Below are 17,131 nucleotides of genomic sequence, written 5' to 3' on the forward strand. Positions count from 1 at the left end.
AACTCCTTGAGCTGTATTTAGAAGAGTTACCATACGCAATCAAGAGGAAAAATGATTTATTCCTCTAAGGCATTAGATTCTGTTTCGTTTCATCTGAGCCTGAACCCGGGGCCACAGCTGATTAGGAGGAGTCCTGCCTAATCGGAGGCTTTTCCCTCCCAGCGTGCCTGACCTTAAGATATCGCAGTCATTTCTTCCGTGCTATCTTTGTACTTGGGACAGCACCGAGGAAATATAAAGGGTTGTGATCACTGTGAACCTCTTGCCTCTCCAGCGTGAGCAGCGTTGCTGAGCCGGACCCAAGGCTGTGTTTCTAGCCCAAAGCCCTCTGCTCCTGCGCTGCGACGGTGAGTGAAGGTCCCTCCGTGGCCACAGGGGCACCTTCCCCTCGCAGTGCCGGGGGCTGGAAAGCGTTGATGCATTTGCCCAGCCCTCGAGAGCTGCGGGCTGAGCACCCTGCACCAGCCGCCTCTGCTTTGGACAAACCCATCCAGGTTGTCCAGGGGCTGTGGTTTGAGAGGAGATGGCTGGATTGAAGAGGCATGGCTGGAAGGGCCTCCTGGCTCCTCTTTAAGGGTGTCTGAGAGGTGGCATCTGAGCGTGGGGTGGGACAGGGTTTGTGACATCTCCACATTGGTGTGAGCTGTGCTGGGGACGTGGCAAAGAGTAGCAAGTGCCGGGACAGAGCTGGCAGGAGGCAGCAGCTCTTGCCCGGCTCCACACACCTTTACCTGTCCCGGAGACCAGAGATCGCTTCGCCGGCAAAGCATTCCCGGTGTGGGTGTACTTTGCCCTGCAAAGCAATGCTTCCTAGGGGTGTAAAGAGCAATCCAAGCAACAAAGCTCAGTGGACAGATTTTGGCTGGTGCAATCCTCCCCTCCCTTTGCAGCAGCTTTTGGGGCAGCCGGGCAGGGAGGTGCTGCCGGTGCAGCCCTGTGTCCCCAGAGGGACCGGCTGTGATGCTCTGGGATGCCCTGGCAGTGTGCTCCACTCCCGGGGGGGGGCTGTGCCTCTCCTGAGTGTGCTGCGGTGCTTCCCCGCTCTGCGGAGGGCGGCTGGGCACTTGCAGGGCCGTTGGTAACTCGTGGTAGGGCTGGGGCTAAGGCTTGAGAAGGAGAAACAAGGGGAAGTTATCTACAGCCAGTTGTAAACAGAGATTCCCGGTTCACCTGTGGATAACTGGCCTTGGGCTGGATGCAGAAAGGATGTGGCTCTTGGGGCTTGAGCAAGACGCCCTGGCCAGGGGAAAGTCCCGGGGTGCGTGTGGTTGGCTTGTCTCCTGGTTCTTCTGCCCGGTTTCAGCAGCGGTGGTAAAGCATCGCTCACGGGGAGCATGTCCTGCCTGCAGGCCAGAGGCAGGCTCTCCCCACAGCGCCGACAGCAGCACCGAGATTTGGGGCTCTGCGTTGGGGACGCCCCGAGGCCTCCCCGGTGAGGCTGCCCTAACCGGCCGAGGCTGTTACGGAGCCGGGGTGGGCTCCCAGGGCTGCAGCAGGGGTCGTGCACCCCACAACTGGAGCATCGGGGTGAATCCCAGTGGGTCAGCCCACCGCGTGAGCCTGGGGTCCCTGCAGCAGGGCTGGGGGTCCCACGTCCCCGCTCTGCCAGCCCCATGCTGCCGGCAGCTGCCTTCCCGGGGTCCCCCCGGGTGCTCAGCCGTGCTCCCCTTCCCTCCTGTGGGGAGCCCAGGGCTGCTTCGCTCCCAGCCGGGTGTGGAGGACTCGCATCCAGAGACAAATTACATAAGGGCTGCGGATGACTCATGCCAAGTCCCTGTTTTTCTCCGGATTGTTTGGTGATGGAAGCAGAGCCACTTGCGTTTTCTCCTCTGGGTACCCGCAGGAGCAGCCTGCAGCGTTTGGGAAAGATGCACAAAGAGCCGCCCGGGCATCCAGCCGGCAGCTGTGCAAGCAGGGCCATGCCATGGTCCTGCCGGCGCTGCTGCCCGGGGGCTGCCAGGGAGCGGGGGGCTGCAAGAAATCGCCGGTTCCTCAGTCGCTGGGTTTCTCTGGGCTGGTTTAGGGGTGGCACCGGAGCACGAGCATCTTCGCAGGAGGCCCTCCCGGGTCCCAGCTTGTCCTCAGACAGTTGTGCAGCACACAAACGCAGCGTGTCCAGGGATGGGGGGGCCTGCAGCTGAGGCCCCCCCCCCCCCCCCCCAGGGCAGCAGCGATGGCTTCGTGGGGAAACCCCTCTGTGGCTGTCAGTCATGTCACCTCGGGAATGGAAACCGAAACTCAGGGTGTTCAGCTGGGTGTTTGTTTGTCTAAAATCGGCAAACCCTGCCTTTCGGCTCTCCCCCACCCCGATGCTGCTGATGCGGTGACGCAGCTTTGCCTCCTCCCTGCTCCAGCTGCGGCTGCCCGGCCCGGAGAGGCTTCCTCCTCTCTGCCAGCCAGAGATTAAGTAACAGCAGAGCCCGGCTTCTCCCCTGGGTTTTTTCTCTGTTGCTATTGCCTTTTATGCACGCCAAGCACGGCCAGAAGCTTTATCTACGGCAGTGAAAGCTGCTTGCTCCTGGAGCTGGAGCTCTGGGGAAAATGTCTCACCCGTAAAATCACAGTGGAACCTCCAAATATCCACCTGTAAAATCAGAGTGAAGCCTCAGTGCCGAGGCTGCTCTTCCCCGGGTGAGCCTGGCACTCTCTGTCCTGGCTCTGGCATCTTGTGGGGGGGGCGGAAATTGCTCGAGAGTATTTTGTTTCTGGGTTTTTACTGCTGTCTGATGGTGCCCAGGCTATTACAGAGACATTTGCTGTGGTTTGGAGTCGGTGCTGCGGAGAGGATGATTTCTACCCACAGGCAATGCAAACGAGGACGGGCTCCGTCGCTCTTACATGTCCCAGTGCCGGGGCTGGGGACCGGAGCTGGCGCCTTCCCGAGCTCTTTGGCCTCGCTTGGCTCTGGGGCTGCATCTTCGCAGGGGAAGGGACCGCTCCTTTCCTGTGCCGGGACAGGGCCCCCGCGCAGCCCCGACCGATAACTGTTCTCATGGCAGCTGCGAGGAAAGGCTGGGAGGCTCCTTCCCGGGCAGGAAAGCCGAGCGCGGGGTCAGCTGCTCCTGCGAGACCGAGCTGCCCGCTTGGGCCATGTGAATAAACGCAGAGCGGAGCAGGGCGCAGCCCTGCAGCCCTGGCCCTGCCGCAGGTGGCCATCACGGCCGCAGGTCTGGCAGCGACGGGGGCTTTGGTGCACGGACCAGGCGGGTTTTCTGCCCAGGGATGGATGGTTCCCACGACCACCCACTGCTCCGGCGGGGTCCATGCAGTGCCCACTGGCCCCTGCACCACCGCACCCTCCCCGCTGTGAAAGCCCCTTTCCCTCGGGGTGCGGTGGGGTTGGAGTTCCCTCTGAGGCACTCGATGGGTGTGACTGCACAAAGCTGGAAGGAAAAAAAACATCGTTCCTCTTCCTCCTCCTTTCAGTGTTGACAAACATGCCGGAACCCGGTCCCTGCTCTTCCTTCCTCCCCTGCTCCCGCTGCCCGCCTGCCCTGCGGGCTGGCTCTCGCCTCCTCGCCATTTCCTCCTGCTTGTTTCGAGGGCCAGCTTTTGTTTCCCTCGCTGACGCTGGCTTTGTGTCGGGGCCCCTGCGCGGCGTCACCAAACACGGTGTCCCCATCCTTTGACGGAGGGATTTAACAACATCGCTGTTAGCAGGGAAACTTTGTCTCTGGTGCCTGCAATCTTTTACAGCCACTCGGCGTTGGAGGCGTGGTAGTTTTGCCTGGTTGCTTTCCAGGGCTTGCAGCTGGCCGTCAGCATGAAGATAATTTTATTAGGTGGGAAGGCTGGGGCCCGGCCGCACCGCTGCGTGGAGCACAACATCCGTCCTGCGGGTCGCTGCTTTCCAAAGCCTCGTGTCCCGGCTGGTGAGACCATGTGCTGTGGCAGCCCCCGTGCTGTGGTGTGGTCCTGGGGCTGGGGAGGGGGGGTTAGAGGAACCTCCAGGGCTTTTTGCTTGGATGCGTGTGTTTTGGGGGGGGGGGGTACTGGGGCTGCAGTTTTAGCAGGGGTGCCGCTCTCGCCGGTTATCTGTGTGTACCACCCTCAAATTTGCAGCAGCGGAGGCAGGATGCTCCCTTGCGCTGCACTGGGCTGCTGTGGGTCTGGCTCAGTGAGGGGTTGGGGGGCAGAGGAGCCCCCACCTGAGCGTGGGGTGATGGTGCTTGTACCGTGGCACGTGTCGGCAAACCCAGGGTGCAGGGCTCTTGCCACCCAGGGTGTGGGTGCTGCCGCCCGATGCAAATCCGTCTCTGCTCGCCTCGCAGCGCGCTCGCTGCTGGGGGTGGATTTGAGTTTGATGGTTTTTTGGGTGCTTGTGGTTGGTTTGGGTTTGTTTTCTTCTCTGGCTGGAGGCTGAACTTTCTGCAGCAGGGCGCTCACCTCGGCAGGCGGGGAAGGGAATGGAAAATGAAAGTGGTGCTGATGAACAGAAACGAAATCGGCGTTTTGCCCTCCCCGCCCTTCCTCTCCGCCCCCCCCCGCCCCCCACCCCAAGCCCTTTTTAAGCGGGGGCCGTGGGGCTCCTGCGCTGGCGGCGGGGCTGGCCGGGCTGGGGAGCGGGGCTGTCGCCGTGCCGCTTAATATTCGCTTTATTATTATTCCCTGGAGCCGGTACCGGCGCTGGACGGAGGCTGAGTGCGGGAGAGCCCCGACTCCCCCCGTGGGTGAGCAGCGGCCGGCGGCCCCGGGAGCATCCCCTCCGCGCTGGGGGGCTGCGGGGGCGGGGGGGGGGGGCAGGACCGGGAGGGGTGTGGGGATGAAACTCGTCCCGGGATGCGGTGTGCGGGGCGGGGGGGGACAGGACCGGGGGGGGAAGCTGGTACCGTCCGTCCTGTTCGGTGCGGGCAGCGCTGCCCGCCCCCTCCCCAGCCCGGTACCGCCTCCCCCCGCCCCGCGGCCGCCCGGTGCCCGGTGCCGGCTCCCCCCCGGTGCCGGCGGGCGGGGCGGGGCGAGGCGGGGCCGCCGTGATGCAATTTCCGCGAAGTCCGGCCCCGTTTTGAATGCGGGGAGGCCCCAGAAACGAAACCGGCGGCGGCGGCGAGTCCCCGGGACCGTCCCCCCCGCTCCCCACGGCCGCGGCAGCGGTGAGAGCGGCGCGGGGGGCTGCGGGATGGATGGGGGGCGGGGGGGGGGGGGCGGTGTGGGTGGGTGTGCGTGGAGCACCCTGGCGTGCCGCAGGGCTCGGGGTGCTCCCGGGAGCCCCGCAGCGTCCTTTGGGGTGCGCAGCCCCCGCCCCAGCTGGCAGCATCCCTGCCCGAGCTGGAACCCCCCGGGGAGAGGAGGGGGAGCAAGGGGCAGGAGGCAGGTTTCGGGGTGCAAATGCCCGGGTTGGAGGGCAGGGAGCACCCGGGCTGGCGGGGATTGCACGGTGCCACCTTCGGAGAGCAATCCCCAGCAGCTCTTCGCTCCCCGCTGCCGCTTCTGAGCTTCGGGGATGCGTCTGGGAGCTCCCAGTGAACTTTTTATAGTTGGATAAAGCAAATGCAATACCTGGGGGTGCAGGTGCTTTGGGGCTGTGCACAAACGGGGGGGTTCGTGCCTGCCCACCCGCTCGGGCAGCGTGTTGTGGCTGTCACTTCGCAACAGCCGGGCCGGCAGGACCGTGCCAGCTCTCCGGGCGGGCTTGTTGAAAAAGGCTGGGGAAAGGAGGGACCCCAAGAACTTCTGAGGTTGGTTTTGCCCAGGAGGGAAACGCCGGAGGGGCCGTGGCTTCGGTGCAGCCAGGATAACTGCAGGCGATGGGGTGGCACGGGGCAGCATCCGCGGGGCAGCTCCTCTTCCACTGGTGCCAAACCCTTCTGTCCAGCCCAGCCATGCTGGTCACTCGCGGGGTGCTGGGCGATGCTGTGCCGGTCTTGTACCACTGCTCCGAGTGCCCACAGCCAAGAGGAAGAACTCCGTGGGTGCCCAGGTCCGGTCCTTGGCTGGGACTGACAACCAGGGTGCAGGGCTGCGGTCCCCTGAGGCGCGCGGTCCCCTGGCTGTGCCATTGGCCTGTCCCCATCCCCGCAGACAGCTGTCCCCGCACCCTGACCCACGTCACTTGCTCTGATCGAGGGGCACTTGGCTCACTCCAGCGTAGCGTTTCACCTAATCTCCTGTCAATAATTAATCGAGGCAAGACCTGACAAAAAGGCCACCTTCCTCTTGGTGATGGCAGAGCGGTACGGAGCGGCAGGACTCAGCCGTGGAGCCGCAATGAGTGTTTCTGCCACGGCCGTGCTCCGACTTGCCATTTCCAGGGAAATGTGATTATCCCTGGCGTCAGTGCAGCCCTGCAAGGCGCCTGCCGGGGGACGACGCTCGGATGTAGCATGGCCTGGCCCTGACCCGAAGCGTCTTCCTGAGCACGGAGGAAGTGCTCTTAGCGAGGCGGTGGCGTGGTTTGGTTCAGTTTGGTTCGGTTCGGTTTGGTTTGCAGCGAGGCCGGAGCAGTGCTGGGCAGCCGGTGCGTGTGTCACTATTGTGAGAGAGGAAAATACTCGCCCCGATGGGGCTGTGAGCGGGTGCGGAGCTGGGTGTACAATAAACCAGCCTCTCCGTCTGTCAGAGCGACTCGTTTCACCCATCAGCAGGATGCAAGTGGCTTTAAACCCCAGGCTGGGCTTTTCAGGACCGCTGGAAAAAGGTTGTTTTTCTTAAAACGTACAAAATTCAGCTTGCAAATTGTGGTCTGTGGCTTGCTGGTAAATATTGCTCTCGCTGAGCTCCCATGTTCCTTGGAGCACTTGGATTTTGCCCTGTTGACATCAGAGTTTTATTATCGCTAACACAGTTATCTTATGTGGACCTCCCCGAGCTTCCTCGTGCCCTGCATCTTTCCTCCTCCCGGGCTTGGATTGCAAAAGCTCCCGGAGCCTTTTCCTTTTTTTCCTTTCTTCTCTGATATAAGTTGGTTGGAGAGAGAAAAAGGCTTTAATTTGGCGTCGGTGCTGGTGCTGAGCGGAGACTTTAAGTGGGGTTTGCACTTCCCCTTCCTCTTCCCTCCCACCTCCAGACCCAGAGCATGTTCTGGCAGCTTGCTCAAAATCAAAAGCTTTCTTAAAAAAATAAACAGCAAGGGAATTGACCCTTTAAAGGTGGAATATTCCCTCTTAGCTTTTTGAGACTGGAATGCCCTGTCTAGGCATGAATACCAATAACAGCCCAGCAGTCCTCTATGGTCTTTATGTGTAGTTTTTAATGCGTTTAACCGAGCAGGTCGGTGTCGTTGCTGCTGCAGGACCACGTCTCCTCTGGGCTCTGTGGCTGTGGATATGCCAGGACGAGGGAACTCGGCTCCTGCTCCATGGAGCCAACTTCCAGCGATCAGATTTCACCCTCTCTCATGTGTTTTACTGAGGTATTTTGGAGTTTGCACCAGTGACAGCGTTGCACACATGTTGCACAAATCCTGAATGTGAGTGCCTTTCCCAGGAGGGCTCATCCGAAGGAGGAGAATTCCAGAGGAAGGAAGGTGAAGCTGCTATCAGAGGGAAGGCGAAGCGTTCCCAAAGCCGCAGATGTTAGCCCCAAAACAAGCCCCTGTTCGGCCGAGAGCGCGCTGCTCACCCCCGCCGGCTTCAAAGGGGCTGAAAGGCTCTTGGAGGCCGAGCGTGACCTCGGGTCCCCCTCCAGGCATTCCCGCTGGCTGCGGTTTGTCCCCACCGGCCCCTCCGTGCCTCTGCCCTGGGGTCCGGCTTAACTCCAGCCTGTTCCTGACCTCCCGGGGAAAGCCGAGTGGGAACGTTCCCTCTTAGCATCGCACTTCGGACAAGGACAAACAAGTCTCCCCAGGCTGGCGCAGGAGGGATGTTTGCCCCCCCCCAGAAGGTGCAAGGGGTTTCCCCTCCTGCAGCCCGGCACAGGGTCCCGTGGAGCCGAGCTGGGGGCTGAGCGTGTCTTCCCCAAACCGCTGCCTCCATTCCCAGCTGCCGGGAGTTTTGCAGATGTTAATGACCCTGTGGGGGTTCGGCAGGAGGAGCCCCCCCTGGTTGCAGGGTCCACGGCCCCATGCCAGCGCTGCGTTGCCTTCATTGTCTTGCTGGGGATCAGCGGAGCATCACTTGGTGCCTTGGGCAGGAGACACAGCATCCCACTCCCTCTCCTGCCTTGTTGTTGTTTATAGGTGCTCTCCTATATTTTTATTGTTTCCCAAGTTATTTCATTTCAGTGCAAAGTATTTTCTCTGCATCAGGCAGCACCAAAACCGGCCCCAACCTTTTTTTTTTTTTTTTTTTTTTTTGTGGTAGAATCAGAGCAAAGAAAAGAGTTCTTGACCCCTGCGTAGTGTCTGGGCTGGAGACACAGTTTTCTTCTGATGACCGTGGCCTTGTTACAGTCAGAGGATGGGGATACCCTGGCTCTCTGCCAGTGCCAGCCCTGCTCCGGGTCGGGGATGCTCTTCCTTATGCTCTTCCTGCGTCCACATCCAGCAGCTCTGCTGGGGCTTTGGGCACGGGAGTGCTGCAAGTAAAAGTTTGGAAATAAAGGCAGAGAGATGAGTCGGGGTGATTTAGCTCTCACTGAGGTGATTTAGCTCTCGGTGATAGTGTGGCACAGTGACCCGAATCGTGGCAGAGGAAGCGCCAGCGGAGTCTCGCAGCTTACCGAAACAGAAACTGCCCAGCGCCAGGCTCGCTGCCAGACCTTGAGAGATAAACAGGGCTGGTGTTTATCCACCGAGCGCGTGTCCAACCTGATGCGCGGCAGAGGAGTAGGATTAGGTGATTTCTTCCTAGCTCGGCAGCAGGTGGGTGCTGTGGCAGGGGGATGGGGTGCAAGCAGCTCGCTAACGGTGAGCTGGGAGGGCGGGCGATGCTCCAGCCGCTTCCCCCCTGCAGTCCCGGCTCGGTGTTTGCTGCCTGGAGCTTCAAGTGGAGCAGCAGCTTCAGCGCCCCCCTGCCCGCCTCCCCCAGCACCCCCTTTATCCCAGCGGTGGGGAAAGGAGTCTTAATTAAAAATGAAAAGTATTTCTGCAGAAGCAGTACAAAGTTTGCCTCCCGGCTCTATTTTCTGCCAGACCGCAGCTGTAAATACCGCTCTTCCCTGTATCTCTAGAGAGCTGGTCCTTCGTGACCGCGGGTCAGGAGCCCAAGACGGGTGCTCGGCACAAGGCTGGTGGCTTTGCCTGGCAGCAGACGCTGCCCATCAAGCTCCCTTCGTCCCGAGCCGCGTGGGCCAGCCGGGAAACCTTGCAGCATCATTCCCAGGGATGCTCCTGGCCTCTGGTTACCCAGGAAACTGCTGGCAAATGCCGGAGCCGATGGCCGGGGAGGGCAGGGAGCTGTGAATCACCTTCCTCACTGCCGGAGCTCTCGCAGCCGGATGTTTTCCAAGCTGTCGGCCGGAGGAGATGCCGGCAGGTCCCTGTTCCAGCATGCCCGTCTCCCAGCCTCGGGTGCTGTATCTGTGGAGCAAAGAGGGAGGTTGCTTATTAATTAATTCCAACTCCTCTTTTGTGCCACAGGGGGAGATAGGCTGGGGGGGTTGGACCTGGATTTTTCCCACTCGGCGTGGGGCAGCCGTGGGGCTGCCTGGCCAGAACCAGGGGAGAGAGCAGGAAAAAGAAAGAGAAAGTTGGCAGGAGCGGAGCGAGGCGGGGGAGGCGCCGACAGCGGGAAGAGGAAGTCAAATCGTCCGGCCACGGTCCGGGAGGAGGTTGGTGGCCGCTGTGGGGACCGTGCCGGGTCCTCCGGGGCAGCCAATGCTGCAGCCGGCTCTCCTGCGTGGGGTGGCAAATGCTGGCGGTCTGCAGGCTGTGGCACGCCGGGGACCGAGCTGAGCCCTGCCAGGAGCCCTCGCCGCTCGGCAACCTGGTCCCTGCGGGACGCGGTCCCCTGGGACCCGGGCTGGTGGGTGAGCGGGTGGGAGCAGACCCCAGGCGCTTGGGTACCACGGGTGAGGGTGTCTGTTGGGTTTGGGTGCTGGGTGAGGCTCCTGGCCGCTTGCTGGTGAGTGGGGCTAGGCTGTGCCGGTGCCTCAGCGCGCACCCAGCCAGGCTCCGGCTGATGTTTCCTGCTAAGTCGCTTGTTCCTCGTTTCTTTGTCAGGCTTTGTGTACTCACACCAATGGCTGGCAGGTACGTAGCGAGCTAGGACACAGCTGCTCCATGGCGCCTCCTCCCCCGGGCATCGCCTTGTAGGAACTTCCCGCCATTCATTTTGCTCTGCTCAAGCCATCGCCGAGGATGCCAACAGCAAACGGCCCGGCGGTGCCGCTGGGCAACCTCCAGCAGCATCTGGAGCTGCGCCTGGTCTGCTCCAAGTGCAGCGTGAAGGAGAACGAGATCACCTACCAGCTGCGGGAGGTGGAGCACAAATGCATGTATGAGATCCTCCTGGCCCGCTGCCGCAACCGCTGGAGCACGGCCTGGAGGAAGGTGTCCAGGCGGCCGGGCTTCCCCAACCCAGCCCGCTACGCCGTCTGCAGGTACTACGTGGTGGGGCTGGGCTGCAGCAAGCACAAGAGCCAGTGCACCTTCGCCTGGAGCCCGGAGGAGGCCATGGTCTGGAACTTCGAGAGGGAGCAGCAGCTGGAGCGGCGCCGGCTGAAGGCGGCCGTGCTGCAGGCGCAGCTGGGAGGTCGCCCCGCCGCCGCCGCCGCCCCCCCCCACTCCGCGGCCAGCGCTGCCAACGAGATCGCCAGCGAATTCGGGGGGCACTTCCAGGAGATCTGCAAGCGTTGCTTCTTTGGCTGCCCCCAGCGCATCTCGGTGGGTGGGCAGGGGCGGCTCTGCGAGTCCCACCGGAGCTGGGACCCCCTCCTGGTGCACGTGGTGTCGGACAGCCGGAGGAAGGAGCAGTACACCGCCATCCGGCCCTGCCCCGAGTTCATGCCAACCCTCAGCTACTGCCGGTTCGTCTCCAGGGGCCAGCCCTGCAAGCACAGCCCGCAGCGCTGCCAGTACGCCCACAGCGACGTGGAGATGGCCATCTGGGAGGCCGAGAGGGAACGCGGCTTGGTTCGCTCCGACCTGCTGCCGGCCACGGGGACCTGCATCACCAACGGCGAGCCGGCGGCGCCTGCACCCGTGCACTTCTACTGCCGGCTCTGCCTGGTGACCTTCAGCTCGCAGGAGAGCTTCGAGAGCCACTGCTCCTCCATCGAGCACGTGCAGATGCTCTCAGCTGACACCTCTGTCCAGTGGGTCCACCGCGCGCCACCGCTTGGGGTGACCAAGTTCTCGCTGTGTAGCAGGTAAGGCATCCCCCCGGTGCGGCGGGGAAGAGGGCAGGGGAAGCCACCAGCGCCCTGTGGACCCCCCCACGCCACCATGGGACACCTCTCTCCCGACAGAGCGGAGGTGTGCGAGATGGGGAACAGCTGCACCAAGGCTCATTCCACCGAGGAGCTGCAGGAGTGGATCCAGAGGGTGAAGGTTGCCATGAAGAAGAAGAAGCAAGCACTGAAGGAAGGGCTTTTGTCCTACCAGGACCGGCTCATTGCCGAGTATCGGACGTGCTCCAACGAGGTGTTGGTTGTAAGTCGTGGGCAGCGGGGTGGGACCGTGTTTGTCCGCTGGAGCCCAGCGCATCATGAGAAGCCTCTTTGTAAGAGCTTGCGAACGGAGGGTACTGCTCGCCTTTCTGACGGTGATGCAGAAAGGGATGTTGTGTCCCCCTTCCTTCACCCATTTTGAGGCAGCAACCCGAGAGCCTGCCTGGGGTTCCCAACCACATGCTGTGCCGTGGGTCCTTTCGTTCCCCCAGGCTGCTGCGTGGGGACGCTGAGCAGCGGTGGGTGAGGACTGAGCATGAGGATTTACTGACGGTCCCCTCTCGGGAGGATGCAGTGTAAAGGCAAAGGATGAAGCGCGCGTCCGTGGGATGTTGCCTGCAGTCCCGTTCCTCTCGTGTCTCCCCCACAGATGGCTGAGCATGTCGAGGGCGTCAGAGTTGTGTGTGAGCAGCCCCTGCACGTGCAGTTGGAGGACAGGAAGGTGAAATACCGCTGGAAGTTCAGGGTCCACTCCCAGGTGAGCCCTGCTCCGTGCAGCGGGAGGCTGCGAGCCGCTGGCGGTGCCTGCCACTGCGCGCAGTCCTTGTCCTTTGGGGTTTTTCGTTTGGTTGGGTTTTTTTAATTATTATTTCCAGAAGGGGCAAAAGGATAGGGATTTTGGAATGTCCAAATGAGGACGCGTGTTGGGTATTTGGGAGCAGCTCAGGCTCAGGTGATGCCTGAGCTGGGGCCATGTGTGAAGGGTGCAGCCACCATGTCTCCTGTCTCGTCTTGTGCGGTGGGGCTGGGGCGAACCCGGCTGCCCTCAGCACCTCCCACGTATCATCACAAATAACAAGATTCAGCTGCTTTCCTGCCCAGGATTCCGTGGGTGTTGGGGGCAAGAGGCTGGGTCTAATTGTCCTGTCCAACGTAGGAGATCTCCCATTTACAGCAAACTGGCTCAAAAGCTACAAAATTGAAACCTGAGGTTTTTTAAGACCTTAAAATAATTGTTGCAGGAGGAATAAGCTCCTTTAAGGAGAATTTCAAGTGCGCTGTAGGTCTGGCATGGCGTTTGGTTCCTGCAGCAGCTTTTGGTAGGAAATGCTGCTGGGAGGACCTCATCAGCTGCTGGACTCTTCCCGTGGGCTGCCCTCACCGTGTCCCTGTCTTCTCCTCAACTGGCAGATGCCTCTGCAGCACGTGGCGCTACTGAAGCGGGAACCTGGGGTCAGCTTCTCCCTCTCAGGGAATGGGCTTTCCCAGGGCGTCCACTACCTTCGGGGGGAGCACGTGGCCACCCTGCCTTCCTCCCCTCCCACCGCACTGGTGGAGGTCTGCATGGAGTGCTGCACGCTGGGCGTCTTCGAGCAGTGGGTGGTGTTCGACTTCGGCAGACGCCCCGTCCTCATGCAGAAGATCAAGGTGAAGGTGGGCCGGCGGGACACCCCCCAGCACGTCCCCAGCAGCAGGGAGAGCAGCCGCCCCGTCAACTTTGTGCGATGGGATAGAGGTAACCGGATCATCGTTCCCAGCGTGCCAAGGACTGGTGAAGACGTGGATCTGCTGGCCAAGTACAAACCTCCTGCTCTCGCCCTGGACTACCAACGTGAGGCTGGTGCAACTGTTCCCATCACCCGTCTCAACTATCGTGAGAGGATGCACAGCTTCCTCTTCTGCGAGGAAGAAGCCGAACAAGCTCTGATTGCCAAGTAAGTGCCAGCTGTGGATCCAGAGGGGTTCCTCCTCGCCATGGACCACGGGTCCATTTCTCACCCTTGGGGCCATGTTGCCACTGGTGTCCCTGTCCCTTCTGGGTTGGGTCCTGGGGCGCCTTCCCAGAAAAATGGAAACCTTCCAAGAACGATGGCTTGCTGGGTAGTGATAGGAGGGGAAGGGCTGGGTCTTGTCCTGCAGCCATGGATTAGCTAGGAGCACAGTTTCTGTCCCTGTGTGCTCGGGGCCGGCAGACTCTCCCTGGGTGTAGGCGGCAATCCCCCCTCTGCAGCAGGTCGGGGGGTGGGTGCTGCTGATCTGATGGGCCCGTTCTCTGCTCTTCATTCGGGCGTTTCTTCCTTTCAGGCTCAACCTGCGGGTCTTCATCTCGCTGACCCCCATGCTGCAAAGCCTCTCCATGGGGATGAAGTTTGCCCTTTCTGGTGAGCTGTTTGCTGAAGTGCCTACCCCTTACAACCTCTCGCCGGACACAGACGAGGGGTATCTGCTGAGCAGGTCTGTGCCCACTGCTTTCCTGGCACTTGACCCACCTGTAGACAATCGGGTTTACGAGGTTATTGTGGAGCATAAAGCCATCACGGAGAAGACCATCTGGCTACAGATACCAAAGAGATGCTGCTCAGAGCTGAACTTCAAGCCAAACACCTCCCACAAGGTGGAGATCCAGTTCCAAATTGACCAGATGCTGTTCCGGCAGTGGCACCAGGCTGTGGACCACCTGTTGGATGAGAAGCTGGTCCTACCAGATGTCGCCAGTTGCTCTGTCCCCTACTCTCTTGGGTCACCACAGAAAGGGAATAACAAGCAGAAACTAGCCATCTCCTTCATCACGGGCCAGGCAACCACCAGCCGGCAGGTCCCACCTCTTCTCATCTACGGGCCTTTTGGCACGGGGAAGACGTTCACCTTGGCCATGGCCACCATGGAGATCCTCAGGCAGCCCAACACGCGGGTGCTGATCTGCACTCACACCAACAGGTTAGAAGCGGGTGAGGGAAGAGGGAACCAGAGCTGTGGGCTGGGTCCAAGCAAGCTCATCCATTGCTTGCCTGGTGGGATGAGAAGCGAGCTGGTGTGTATGAGACGGAGCTGAGCTGCCCTTTTCTTATTGTGCATTTCAATTACCTGCTTAAATAAATTAATTTTTATTTAATATGTCTGTCGGCTGAAACCAGGACAATGTCTTAAACTCCTCTAGCACTCCCTGCTAGGAAGAAGTCTGGCATGGGTGGAAGTATTTGTGGAAAAGGCAGCATATTCCCGCCTCATTATAAAATGAGGATGGGGTTGGGAGAGACAGTTAGTTCTTTCTAGCCTTTACTGTCTACTGGAGGAAGTAGAAAGCTGTTGCCTGACCTTGCTGGGATAATACTGTGCTCTACTTGCCCGTGCAGACTATTGTGCTCTGTGCACATGCCAATTTTTTGACTTTTCCGGGGAGAGTTTGGGAAAGAGTAAATGCAGATCTGGTCTGACTGACACTGAATCTACCTTCAGAGAAACCAGGCCAAGATTGTTAAAATTAGAGCAGTTATGCTGAAAAGAGTGTCCACATCCGTTCCTGCAGGCTGTTACTGCCTTAGTTTTTAATGTATAATAGATGGGTGAGTGCTAATCTTAGCTTGTTTCAGGCTGGCTGCTTGCACTGAAGCTTCTTCTGCAGATCTTGTCACCTGCCCAGGCTGGGGATGGTTAGCTGTCAGAGGAGGGGTCTGTGGGACACAGAATCTTCTTGGGCACATTGCATTTTTCCATATGAGCATCGAGAGATGCCCTCGCCTCGAGTATCAGCTCCTATTTTAAACCTTACTCTCAAAATAGGCTTGGAGTTGGTGGCTGCGTAAACACCAGTTTCTTTGTGCATATATGAATGTCTCCTGTGACGAGCGCGTTGTCAGCCAAGGCTGGGAGAGAGTTTGGGAACATGCTGGTGAACGATCAGATTGCGTGTGGGGATGATGGTCACAGCATTTGGGAACAGCACGTACAATTCCTTGATGGTTTCCCCCTTCGTTCCCCTCCAGTGCTGCTGACATCTACATCCGGGAGTATTTCCATAACTACGTGACCAATGGGCGTCCGTGGGCTGTTCCCCTGAGGATTATATCCACTGACCGTCCCATCAACCTGACGGACCCCATCACTCAGATGTACTGCTGCCTCTCGCCAGACCAGCGCTCCTTCCGCCACCCCACGCAGGCGGAGATCGACAGGCACCGCATCATTATTACCACCTCCATGTTATCCAAGAACTTGAAGGTTGCCCGAGGCTACTTCACCCACATCATGATCGACGAGGCTGCTCAGATGCTGGAGTGCGAAGCTTTGGTTCCGCTCTCCTACGCCACTTTCCAGACCCGGATTATCCTCGCTGGGGACCACATGCAGATAACCCCAAAGTTGTTCTCTGTTGGGGATCGACAATCTGCCGATCACACCCTGTTAAACCGACTCTTTCAGTTTTACCAGAAAGAGAGGCATGAAGTGGCCACAAAGAGCAGGATCATCTTCAATGAGAATTATCGTTCCACTGCAGGCATAATTGAGTTTGTCTCCAAGCACTTCTACATCGGCAAAGGCAATGCTATCCAAGCCAGTGGGAACATCCCACCCCATCCCGAAATCTACCCGCTTGTGTTCTGCCACGTGTCTGGCATGGCTGAAAGGGATATGTCCATGATTTCTTGGCACAACACCTCCGAGATAATACAAGTGATTGAGAAAGTGAAGGAGATACATCAGAGGTGGCCGGATGAGTGGGGTGTCCGAGATCTGAAGAGGATCTGTGTGGTCTCCCATGGCATGCAGGTATGTAGGAGAACCACGTGTTCCCCACCTGAAGAGTCTATGCAGGCACTGCTGACCGTTCTCTAAACACTCCCTAATAAATGCTGGACTCTTTATGATAAACCTGTCTCTAGTGCTAGTAAAAATAGGGAATCTGCAGTCTTGCATGCCACCGGTGGTTTTTTGAGGCGCCCTCCATTTGGGTAGTATGTCCTGGGTGGTCGGAGCAGAGATGCCTCATGGTGGGATGGTTTAGTTGAAGATTTCTTTCAGCATCCTCTAGGCAGGTTAACTGTAGGGCAGACTGGGAGCACTGGCTGAAGTCAGCCCAGGACACGTGGCTGCTATCGAGAAACTTTCTTGGGGAACCTGCAGCCGAGAAGGGTGAGGGACCTTGGTGTTGGGTGGGGGGGCGTTTTTGAGCTGAATCATAGAATCGTTTTGGTTGGAAGAGACCTTTAAGGTCATTAAGTCCAACTGTTAACCTAGCGCTGCCAATTTACCAGTAAACCATGTCCCTCATCACTACATCTACACGTCTTTTAAATACCTCCAGGGATGGTGACTCAACCACTTCCTCAGTTGTGCCTCTTTCCTTCTTACCAGGTTTCTGCAACAAGACAAGAGCTGAGAAAAAAGCAGCTGCAAGATGTGGTGGTAGAAAACTATGAAAACTTGCCAGGTTTGTGTTTTGCGTAACAGCAGATCATTCCTAGCTGCGTTTTGAGGTCTTCTGTGTGCTAGGGAGAACTTTTGCAGTCATGTTGGTGGACAAGAGAGTCTATAGCAGCTACAGCCACTGCGCAGCGGGCAGGGGGAAGAGATATTGGGTTGTTAACAGAGGACTTTCCAGCATTTTAACGTTGTCCTCCTTGCTAAAATGCAAAATACTGGCTGATCTCATGGCAAAATACCTCTCCGGGAGGGTGCACGCGGCGCTGTTAGGCAGAGGTCCCCTACCCTTCCCCGTGGCTCTGCCACCGCTGCAGCGAGTGGCCACAGCCCACCTGGCGCTGTTTGGGAGGGAGTGCCTGGAAATCTTTTGGCTGATTTCCATCCCCTTCTGGTTGGTAATTCTTTGATTTTTTTTTTATTTATTTTTTTTTTTGTCCTTTCCTCAGCGAATAAGATTTCACACTGAATTAAATCTGCCCCCACCTGTCAACTCGTTTCGAATATA

The 17,131-nt window shown here is 59.1% G+C and overlaps 1 protein-coding gene across 6 annotated transcripts in view; it reads left to right on the forward strand.

Annotated features, from left to right (window-relative positions):
- The first annotated feature begins 227 nt into the window (after nt 1-227).
- Nucleotides 228-17,131, forward strand: part of HELZ2 (helicase with zinc finger 2) — a 31,585-nt gene continuing 14,681 nt past the window's right edge. Inside the window, exons 1-8 of one of the 6 annotated variants that reach the window (XM_074604991.1) lie at nt 228-347; nt 10,037-11,184; nt 11,284-11,467; nt 11,855-11,962; nt 12,616-13,139; nt 13,510-14,142; nt 15,189-15,972; nt 16,558-16,633. In XM_074604991.1, coding sequence (XP_074461092.1) covers nt 10,175-11,184; nt 11,284-11,467; nt 11,855-11,962; nt 12,616-13,139; nt 13,510-14,142; nt 15,189-15,972; nt 16,558-16,633 — 3,319 coding nt within the window. In that variant the 5' untranslated portion in view covers nt 228-347; nt 10,037-10,174. Of the gene's footprint in view, nt 348-3,789; nt 3,873-4,546; nt 4,671-4,996; nt 5,091-7,049; nt 8,738-9,558; nt 9,646-10,036; nt 11,185-11,283; nt 11,468-11,854; nt 11,963-12,615; nt 13,140-13,509; nt 14,143-15,188; nt 15,973-16,557; nt 16,634-17,131 lie in introns of those variants that run through there. The other 5 variants (XM_074604988.1, XM_074604987.1, XM_074604986.1 and 2 more) reach the window with 5 other exon arrangements.

The sequence above is a fragment of the Larus michahellis genome, chromosome 12, assembly GCF_964199755.1.
Source record: "Larus michahellis chromosome 12, bLarMic1.1, whole genome shotgun sequence".
Taxonomy (NCBI): domain Eukaryota; kingdom Metazoa; phylum Chordata; class Aves; order Charadriiformes; family Laridae; genus Larus; species Larus michahellis.